The 11,392-nt window shown below is 39.5% G+C and overlaps 1 protein-coding gene across 1 annotated transcript in view; it reads right to left on the bottom strand.

The window, feature by feature from the left end:
* Window positions 1-412: 412 nt before the first annotated feature.
* The window catches only part of P3H2 (prolyl 3-hydroxylase 2), a 188,395-nt gene continuing 177,415 nt past the window's right edge, over window positions 413-11,392 (bottom strand). Inside the window, exons 13-15 of the mRNA XM_079156027.1 lie at window positions 10,871-10,946; window positions 5,871-6,011; window positions 413-1,086 (exon numbers count right to left, since the gene is read on the bottom strand). Of these exons, the coding sequence (XP_079012153.1) occupies window positions 994-1,086; window positions 5,871-6,011; window positions 10,871-10,946 (310 nt within the window). The 3' untranslated portion in view covers window positions 413-993. The remainder of the gene's footprint in view (window positions 1,087-5,870; window positions 6,012-10,870; window positions 10,947-11,392) is intronic.

The following is an 11,392-nucleotide window of genomic DNA, read 5'->3' as shown; positions in this document are numbered from 1 at the left end:
TAAATATAGGCAGATGAAGACTGGAATTAATCAGAGTCATTTTTCTTAGTACAAAACGTCCCTTTTCACTAGTGGCTGCCACTCTCCAGCAGCCTGACCATGGTGTCCTGAGCCAGGTGGGATTAAAGATTTTTTTCAAAGTCACTGGAGGAAGACCCATTCCATTTCAACCTTTATGTGACTCTTTGAAGACAACTCAGAGGGCGGTCTTCCCTGGAGCACGATGGAGGGTGAGCTGAAGTTTCCAGTGTACAGTATGAGGTTTTTCCCTGGGGAGAAAACCAGAGCCAAAAGCTCCAGCAAGGCCCTAGGAAGATGGGATCCCTCTGTCTCAGGCAGTCCTTATCCAACAGCTTCCCTCCTGGAGCCTGGATGGCCCTCGTGCCTGAGACTCCTGAGGTGGTGCAGACTCTGAGCTGACTCTGAAGAGTGGAGCTGACGGCTGTCAGCACTTTGGGAGGACATGGCGGAAAGGCTCTGAGCCAGGAAGGCATGCTGAGACCAAGTCACACTCTAACTTTAGAACTGGGACACACACAAGAGCATGGATTTGCCAAGAACCAGCTTATTCTCTCTGCCCTTTGGAACGTGCAGCAAAATGTATGTGTATGTGTGGTATGTATTTTTGGTGTGTTTATTTGTGTTCGTGCACGCATATTTGTGTGTGTGGTGTGTTTGGTGTGTGTTTATATGTGTGGCAAGTGTGTGGTGTTTGGTATACTGTGTATTGGCATGGTATGTGGTACCTGTGTGTGATGTGTTTGTATGTGGTGTGTGTATGCAGGACAGGGGGAGATTGAGCTTTGAGAGAGAAACTGAAGAAAAACCAAGAAAGACAGGAGTAAAGCGAAGCCAGCATCCTTAAGAACAGAAGGGAGATCTAGCAACTCATATTAACCTGTTAATTTATACCACGGCTCTGTACAAAAATAAAAAGGTTCTTTTAAGATTAACAATTTAAATAAATATTTGATAGAACTTCCTTTCTCATTTTTATAGCTCATCTTTGGGGTTAATGTTCAGTTCATGCTTCCCCCGCTGCTTCTGATCCAGGATCGCAATCACTTCATCAGCCTGTATTCGCTCCTGCAAAGAAGACAATTGACACGTTTCTATTACAAGCATAATAATCAGTCCCAGTGGCAGATGCTTCCTGAACACTTTCAGGCATCCATCTGGGCATGGACTGCTACTAAATCCAGCTAACAATTAAACCTCATCTTCATCTCCAGGCTTGGGGCATTCCCCTTGTCCTAAGCAAATACTTTCCACAATTTCTCTCACTGCAAAAAAGTCTTGCCCATTCAACCACTTCCTACTCTTGCTACTTCATGGTCTCATCGACAGCTCCAGCTTGGCTCAGTGTCCTGACTCAGTGCATCCTTTCTCTCCACAGACCTGTTCTGCTCCCCAGGTACTGAATCTCTTAGTAAAGGCAACAACTGTACACCCATTTGCCATAATAGCCTGACCATGGATTCCTGCAATGATAAGCCATCTGGTCCTGTCCATTTTCTCTCTTATTTCTGCCCCTTTCTTTTACAGGCATATTACTGTGGTTTTATTTTGGGCCAGGGTTTCTCAACCTTGGTACTACTGACATTTTAGCCCAGATCACTGCTTGTCATTGTGTGGGTGGATGGGTGAGAGGGCCTCAGGTGCACTGCAGGATGTTCAGTAATGTCCCTGGTTTCTATACTACAGGTAACCAACAGCATGTCTCCCTAAGTTGTGATGACCAAAATGTCCCCAGACATTGCCCAATGTGCCCTAGAGGGCAAAGCTCCCTCTTGAGAGTCGCTGGTTTAGGTCCACATTATTTCCTAACTTGGTTGCATAAGAAACTTCCAAACTGGTCTCCCTGTTTCCCTACTCACATACTTCTAATACTCATGTGCTTCTCATGGGTCCTGTTCCTTAAACCTGGCCATGTCACTCTGCTATTCAGCACTCATACCCATTTAGCTTCCAATTGCTTGAAGGTTCAGGTTCATATTTTTCAATGTGCTTATAAGAAGCTCACCAATTCAGACTTTTCTGTTCTGTCTCCTTCAACCTTATTTTGTTTTCTTCCCTCTTCTCAATTTACACGCCACCTTCCCGACTTACCTCCTTGTCTCTAAATACCACAGTCTCAAAAGAAACTGCCAAGTCCTGGTCTGGATTAAATGTTCCTCTGGATATTCCCATTTTATCCTGCATTTTCTCTTATCTCACACCAACCAGCCATAGGTCCAGCTGGTCTACCACCAAACTGCATCTCAAATCCTCCACATCTTTCACCTTCTCTGTCATTATTCTAAGTCCATGTGTTAGCTAAAGTAACCTTCTGGATCTGGTTGTTCCCAGGACTGGGGGAGCAAACTGGGAGGAGGGGGGCACAATGGCTTCCTAGCAGTTAGAATGAATTTCACAATTCTGATCCAACCTGGAACTGTGGGCCTGCCTTTTCTATCCATCCTCTTCATACCATGCACCATCTTGCATGCCATAGTCCAGACACTCTCCTTTGGGCTTTTTGTTTTTGTTTTTGTTTTGTGGTGGTGAATTGGTTGCTTGCTTTTGGTGCTGGGGACTGAGCCCAGGGCCTCACAAATTCCAAAGCACACTGTCTACTGCTGAGCTACACCTCCAACACCTTCTTTGCTTTTCTACCTCTCCAAATTCCCTCTTGTCTCTGGGCTTTTGCAACTTGTCCTCCACCTGAAATGCTGTTCTCCGGATGTCTGTCTGCTGGTTCTTCTTGTCACTGAGGTTGCAGCTCACATGTCACTTGCTTGGCGAGAGTTCGCAGTTTGACAGCCCATTATTTTCAAATCAATTACCTTGTTCCATTTTCCACACACCATTTATGACTATGAGAAAATCTCTTAATGGGTGATACTTTTGCTTATTTGTTGCCTGTCTCTGTCCACTAGAATGTAAGTTCCAGGACAGCAGGGAATCTTATCTTCTTGGTCACTCCATTTTATAGTACCTAGAAAAGCTACTGACATTTGGCAAGGACTCCATTATATTTGGTGAATAAAGGCCTTCTCTAAAATGCCTTTCCTTATGGAAATCTCACTCACCCTGTAAAGCTCATTTCAAACATTATCTCCTCAATGACCCTTTCCTGTCTGCTTCTTTTCATCCCCTACACCATTCATTTGCTGCTGACAATTCCTACCATATTCTGTGTTACATTTTACTTACTTGGGCCCCTGAATTATCTCTCCAATGACTCTGAGCTCCTTGAAACCAGGGTTAAGCCTCATCTAGTCTGTATCATAGGTAGTCCCTAGCACAAAAAGTTATAAAAACAACTGTTTTATGACATGAAAACAAATCCCCTTTCATGTAGGACCTTGTAATTGAAAACAATGTTGACATAAAGGCAACCCAAAATGACCAAATATACTGAATAAAAGTAAAATAAATTGCTGTTATAGCTTTATAAAAAGGCCTGAGTACTAATTTATGAATAAGAAAAGAACAATCTGGATGCTTAAAAAAAAAAAATCCTGACACATGCAAAGCTCTCGCATCTGATGGCCACAAAATACTTTTACAATTATGTCTCTTATAAAGGGAAAGAAATTCAAGACCTGAAAATGAAATACACGAAACTCCAATGCCCTTGCATAATTTATGTTGCTAAACACCTCTTGAGATTCCAGTGTCTTTAAAGTATTCTATAATATACATGGGAATCCGCCAGCACTAGATCTCCTCGCTTATGGATTCAATCTGAGAAAAGGTTTTTGCCAGGGGTTCCTAAACTTTGCTGCACATTAGATTCCCTTGGGGAGACATTGAAACTCCTGATGCCCATGTAACACTCCATAGAAATTAAATAAGAATTTACGAGGGTAGGAGCCAGATGCTAATAGTTTCATAAAGAATATCAGGAGATTCGAATGAGAAGAAAGTTTGGGAATCAAAGTGTAGGCAAAATTTTCTGTTGTTGAAGGGGCTCTTGCCATTTCCCACTGTGGCCACTAGATGCCGCTACTGCCTGAAGACTGGACAAGTTCACAGTACTTTTCCATCCAAGGAGACAATGGGATTGATGTTTTCTGATTGGAAGGAGCAGGGAACTTACTTTGTGTTTATTTGGTTAATTTACATTTTATTTTGATAGAACAATATGTTTGAAAATAGAGTTGGAATACAGAATGATTAAATCCCCTATTGAGTAAGGTTAAAATTATGGTAGCAAGGCAATTTTTAAACAATTTTATCTTTGAAATCTCCTTTACCTATGGGCCTTAGTATAGAAGGAATGCTTTGGAGAGAGGCTGATATTTTGAAGTTTAAAAAACACAGGGGTGGGGGGAATGCTGGGGAGTGATATTGACCAAAGTATGTTGTGTGCATGTACAAATATGTGACAACAAATCCCATCAATTTGTACAACTATAATGCACCAATAAAAAAAAAAAAAAAGTGGGTGGAAATAAATAGAAAAAGAAAGGAATTATAGGTGAAGGAGACCGTTCAGTGCCCTTGAAGTTTTCAGCTCTGTGCTCTCTTCCCTGTTAGGACAGTTCTTTTTCTTTCCACGCCAGCTATCATCTTCTTTATGTCTGAACTTATGTGAGTCTTCTTGAGTCCCATTTCCTGTCTACTTATCTCTCCCTGCTTCCTGCAGTCAGGGACTATGTTTTGTTCATTTTGTGCTCTAAAGGCCTGCCTAGAAGAGCTTGCCAGGCAAATAACCAGTCTTCTGTGAACCTGTGTTAACGTATGAAAGAATGCTCAGAGAATGTGGGCAAAGAACTTTTGAGTTAGTTACTGTTTTTCACAATGCGGGGGATTGAACCCTGAGCTTAAAATGCACATACTAGGCAAGCGCTCTCTCTATCTCTGAGTTACATCCTCCACCCTTGTTTTTGTTTTTCTTTTTTCTGAGACAGGGTCTTGCTAAGTTGCCTAGGCAGGACTGGAACTTGTGATTTTGCTGCCTCAGTCTCCCTAGCAGCTGCTATGAGATATATGAGAAAATATATAAGAAAAAGGGATTATTTTTAAGTAGTTTCTGATGAAACTGGATTCAATTTAGAGAACCTAAAAAGGAAAAACAGACAGACTGTCATTTTAAAGAATAGATTCATTAGAACTTGGGCTGGAGAAGACTTTGCAGTCATTCAATGTGAAGCCTGTCATGAGGCTAAGTTTTAACTTCCATGTTCCAGGCCCCACTGTTGACTGGGCTTTTATTGGAGCCATCAATCAGGTAGATAAGGGTGATAATTTGAAAGTTATTCCTTATGGTGATCCCCAATTTTTCTCCCAGGGACTTCTATCTTTTCACTGGCGCAGAATACAACCTCTGCCTAGGCTCATCCACAAGGATAAGATTACTGTCTCTTTTTCAGGCTAAGTGTCCTCAGCTATTTCAAATACAATATTAAGATTTAATTTAGTAGTAGTAATAAGTCATAAAAAGCTTTCAGATTCCCTCATCCTCTTCCACATATTTTATAAATTATTCAGTGATCATTTTAGAGCTTTGCAAAGAAAATAATAGTCTTCTTCCTGGAGACCCACAGACTGTTATTCCCCTCTCCTGAGGCTCCAATTTGTTAACGAGCTCAATGTTGATTAGTAACTCCCCAATACCAATACCACTGATGCTCCAATTTCTGAAAACAGCTTCATTTATTAGACATTTTAATCAGATTAAAAGCTGCCTTCTCAGGACGGGATCAGGAACATTTGTTCTTGCTTAGAAAACAGTGTCAGCATTGCAAACCAGAAAGAATTCTCTAAAGGTTTTGTCATGATGTCTTAGGTCCCTGAAGGGATATGGAACAACTTAAAGGACTTTACAGATTGATCAGTTCAGAAAGCAGGTCTAACTGGCTTTCCGAGTGTTAGGAACTCACCAATTCTCTATAAAGTGGGTCCAAGGTGAACCACAAAGCCACAGCACACCTCTGTCCTTTGGTGACTGCTTTCACCCCATGTGGGTTCTCTCCTCCAGATGAGAAGCTGATCATACGCCCACACTTTGGTTTTATAGAGGCCTGCGAAAAAAAATGACAGCTAAACTTTTAAGTCTTAGATGATAGACATTATCCTCCACAAAATTATTTGGGTTAAGATTTTAGTCAAAGAATAATGGAATGCTGAGGCTGTAGAAAGAAGTCCTCTCAGTCTTTTGATCTGTAGAACAAAGATAAAACCTCATAAAATACAAAGAATTAAACGAAATATGTGGAGTAGCTCATGCACATAGTAATTGCTTAATACATGCTGTGCTAATAGCTTAGAGATTCCAAGAAGGCAAAGTTCTCTTTTAATCACTTATATGGTTTTAACACAGCAAAGCATCTATGTGCAAAGTAAGTGTACATTTAATATTTGTGGAGTTAAAAAGAAATCAAGAAGATATCTGAGCACCAGAAAAGTCTTACTATTGGTCTAGGTAGTAGGAACATGAGAGCACCCTTTGTAATTTCTTCGTTGTGCATTTATGGGTTATACATTTGTCACAATACAAAGATTTCTAAAAGTCAAATCTAATCCCAATGATGCATTAATCCCTTTACAGTATTCCTGGCCAGTGGTTAATCAGGTGTTGTTGACTGTCTTCAGTGAAGCGAACATACTACCCTTGGGATGACCTATTCTGTGGCCTCCAGGTGTTTTGAGATGGCTGACTCAACACTTCAAAGCTCGGCATTGCTCAGGTGGAGTTGTCCAGTGATATGGAGGTAGAAGAGTGCAGTGAGGGAAAAGCAGATATTGCTGGGGGCACTGGGTTGGGGTGGAAGATGGAAAAGCAGGCTCTTCAAGTCGAGAGAGCTCAAGCAACTGGATATTAGGAGCCTTGGTTCTGGGTTTTAAGTGACTGATTTGAGTAGATCATTTTTCTTCCTTGGGAAATACTGAAACCTTACAAATTGTATTGTAGAGTTTAGGAAGTAAAGCAAAGCAAAACCGTGGGACTGGCCATTCTTACTGCTTGGTAAGAGGGACTATTCGATGAGCTGTTTTCTGAACTGACTTCAATTAATACAGTCCTATTAAGGGAATTTTCATTTTTCTTCTGCATAACATGAGATGATTATGATTTTTTCACTGGTTTCTTCAGGCAGAATGTCTGAAGCATTTTCTGAAGTCCTTGGATGTAACATTTTATACTCCCAGATAGTGTGACTCACATGGAAGCTCAGAGGTAGGTGGAGGAGTCAAAAAGTCAGAGGCCCAGGTGTGTGGGTATGCCCATGTGTGCATGTATTTTTATGCCTTTGTGTGTGTGCATGTGCATGTGTGAGTGTTAAGGGGAAGAGCAGAAGGAAAAAGTCAGTTCCTGATTGCTTTCCTATTCACAATAACCAGTGATTTGTCTTTTCTAGAGAGTTGCTTCTCTTAAGCAGCTCTACCGAGGTGACTGTTCTGGTGCAAATCTGAAGAGTTAATTAGTTACTGGTGTTCACAGTATCCGTCTGATTCCAGGTTACCGGGGAAATAGAGCTTGCTGTGTATTCTGCATAGAAACAGAACAATAAATGATGTGTGAAGCCTGTGAAGTAGGATAGAAAAACCTCTCTAGTAAATGACTGTGGGAGCTGGAGCTTCAAGTTCTCTGATTGGCTCCCTCAGAGGAGCTGGTCAGGACTCACTTACCACACATGGTGGCCATCACTGTGTGATCACCAGATCTGGTGGCAACATCTTAGGATATTAAAAAAGTAATGTCAAGACAATTCAGAGTTTATTTTCGGATGGAATTAGAAGAATTGGAAGTATTTTTCTAAATGTGAAAAATTTCAAGGAAGTTGAGGAAAACAAGTTAAGGAATGGCTGAAGCAATCAGAACTGATGACAGGGGTGTGGGCTCTCAGGACTGACCAAACAGGGAGCTTCGCCTGACACATATCAGCACATGGAGGAGTAAAGACGCTTTCGTCAGCCATTTGCATTTTTGACAGTTTCTACAGGAAGTTGTGGTCTGAAGTTTAGTTAAAGGGTTATGAACATACTTTTGGAAAACAGCACCATTCACGCTGAATTTCATTTGTCACGAGGAAAATACAACTCATTAAATTTTATCTTCTTCAAACTTGCACAGAGAGCCCCAAACCCCTTAATTCCTGGCCCATGAATAAATGCTATTGTTTAAAATAAGCCATGTAGCTTCCCAGTATACAATTTCCAAGCATGATATTTTAAAACAATTTTGCCTTCCATCTAAGTGATGATGAAGAGCTGGAAAGTATTTCCAATGGATTTGTCCTTAATAAATGTAAACATTCAGTCAGTATTTAGTTCATCATACAGTCTCTATATTTTTCCAAAGTAAAGGACAGAAAAATTTTAATTCTTTGTGTGGCCCTACATTAGGTCATTACTCTTCTCTGTTTGTCCTTTGGGAGTCAAATAAGAGAAGTAGAAAAGGAAAACTGTCCATTTGTCTTTGTTAAAATTGGAATAAATTTACTACAGGAAAGTACTTGGAATTCTTCAATTTTAGTATTTCCTAAAATCCTTACCCGGGAATCTTAATTGTCCCGTAAAATGTTCTAAAAACTGTCATATGCATTAATATAAAGTATTGATAAGTTTTTGGATTAAAATTTTAAGACAGTTTTCCATTTACTTTCTTGAGGGGAAGTTAGATTCATTGCTTTTAAAAACAAAAATTCTCTGATAATTAGAGATAGCTCAAGTGAGAATATTATCTACTTTGATGTGGTTAAAAAGCAGAATTCCAGTTAACTTACATGCAACAGTGAATGAAACTGATTCATATATAGTGTTCCAAGCATCAAATCTTTCAAACATTCAACGTCTCCAAACATGGCCACTAGGGGGAGTAGAAGCAAAGAAATCTTCTCAACCACCTGTCTGCTTTTCTTTCAAACTGTGATTTTCTTCCAAAGTGTATAAGATAGCAATGGTTTTTTGTTACCTCAGTTTCAGTGTTAGTAGTAGAGCTCAGAAACAAAATGACTTCTATACACAGCTTTCAAAAAGTATCAATCTTGTATAGGGCTTTTAAACTCCAACCAAGATCATCAATCTTCACTTAATTTTCCACATTATGAAGCATCCAAATACTCCAAGGTTAATATTTAAATTTACAAAAAAAAAAATGAGGCATCATAAACTTTTAAACATATATTATTGTATTCTACTACATGAAATATATATTTTCATTCTACTGCATGAAATATATATTTCTACTGCATGAAATATATATTTTTCTACTGCATGAAATATATATTTTTCTTAATTATAACAATATTTCTGAGCAAGGTAAACAGAATCTTCATAGAAATTTTCTTTAAACCCAGTAATAAATAACATTTTATATCACCTCCTACAGCACAGTACTGTGTCACGAAAGATGCACAAATGCCACACTGTTCAGAAAAACATACAGCTATGAGGGTAAAACTAAAACTCAGGAAAAGTTTTGGAAATGGCTTATGTAATACCATACTTTGAAGTTTATCATATTCATGTCCCAACTATTTAGATTTTGTATGGAAGAGAGACATATCTCATTTATTTCCTCAGTTGGAAAATCTACTTTTCTACCATTGTGTATGTTCTTTAGTTTAAAGATCAAATAATGCTAACTAAACCTGATATGGTATAACATGCCTGGAATCCCAGCATCTGAGAGGCTGAGACAGAAAGATAGCAAGTTCAATGCTAGCCTGAGTAACTTAACAACACCCTTTCTCAAAAAAAATAAATAAATAGATACATAGATAGATAGGTAACAGGGCTTGGGATGTAGCTCAGTAGCAAAGAATAACTGGGTTCACTCTGAGTGCTGAAAAAGAAAAAAAAAAATGCTAGCCATATAGCTTCTGTAATTGCAAAGTAGGCTGGTTTTCTAAAGGCACTGGTTTGCTTAGAAAGTTGGTTGAATTTTAGGTTTTTATTTACACATTTGTGAATAAGTGTAACAATCTGCAGATCTAAGTTGACTACTTACACTTAAAACTATGTGTATGTGTTTGTTATGGTTTACATATGAGGTGTCCCCCAAGGGCTCACATGTGAGACAATGCAAGAAAGTTTAGAGGTGAAATGGTTGGGATATGAGAGGTTTAACCTAATCAGTGTGTTGATCCTTTAATAGGGATTAACTGGGTGGCAACTGGAGACAGGTAGGTGTGGCTGGAGGAGGCAGGTCCTTGCGGGGGTGTGCCTTGTGGGTATATATTCTGTTCTTGGTGAGCGGAGCTCTCTCTCTGCTTCCTGGTGCCATGTCCTGAGCCTCCTTCCTCCACCACACTCTTCCACCATGAGGTCCTGCCTCACCTCTGACCTGGAGCAATGGCATCACCATCTATGGACTGAGAACTCCAAAACCGTTAGCCCCCAAATAGAATTTTCCTCCTTAAAACTTTGGTCATAGCAGCATAAAAGCTGACTAAAACAGTGTTATACATACACACAATTACATATACCCCTAAATGATCATTTGGATAACTAGAGATTAGGAAGCAATGCTCAATCCAAGTAAGTGGAACACCAGGTTACTTGAATGTTATTCTGTATAATTATTTAACTTGGCCTAGACTTGGGTGACTAAGGACTAATATTTTTATTTTTCCATCAGAGTACCTGGCAAAGAATTAGAAAGTCTAGGTTTGGGTTCCAAGTGGAACACTACCTACCTATGTGGTCCTTATCAAATCCCTAATATCTCTACTCTGTATGTATCTTTAAATTGGACTAGAAGAGATTTATGGATGCTTCTATTTCTAAAAGTTTATGATTCACCAATTTACTTGGACTCTTTCTACCACTTGAATTCTTGAGCTCAGAAGTATTGGTAATCCAACAGTCTGGGAATCCTTGGAAGAATGTAAGACAAATAAAAAGCAATACATAAATTTACAGGAAGAGATTTACTCACAGTCACAGTCTTAGCATCCATTTCAGTGAATATGAATTCTCCTCCTTCAAAGTCATCATTCATATACAGGAGAGCACTAAAGGACAGAGAGAGAACCATTCAGAGGACGATATGCTCGCAATATCATCATTGGGGAACACTTAAAACAGGTGATGAACGGGCTGCCTCATTAGTAAAGTTGCCTTTGAACTAGACCTCACAATACTGGACCCACCAGACTCTTGAAGGTAAGATCAGTTATGCTTTGGGTTATACCTCTGAAGTATTATTAATTCCACTTACATAAAAGTTATAATTGTATTTCAAAGCTCCGATCATGTTTCACTTCTTCCAAATCATACCTGATTAAATTTATTTTAATGGAGCCCTCTGAACCCACCCACATGGCTTCTAACTCACCTAATAGTAATTCTCTTTTTTCCTTAACTAGCTGGAGTCTGGCCTTTCAGATAGGGGTGCTCAAAAAATATTTTAGAATAGGACAAGTGTCATAATAATTATCACACTATTATACACATGGGG

The sequence above is a fragment of the Sciurus vulgaris genome, assembly GCF_902686455.1.
Source record: "Sciurus vulgaris genome assembly, chromosome: 10".
NCBI classification, from domain to species: Eukaryota; Metazoa; Chordata; class Mammalia; order Rodentia; family Sciuridae; genus Sciurus; species Sciurus vulgaris.
Note: the sequence above shows the minus strand (reverse complement) of the source record. Positions and strands in the feature narration are given on the sequence as shown.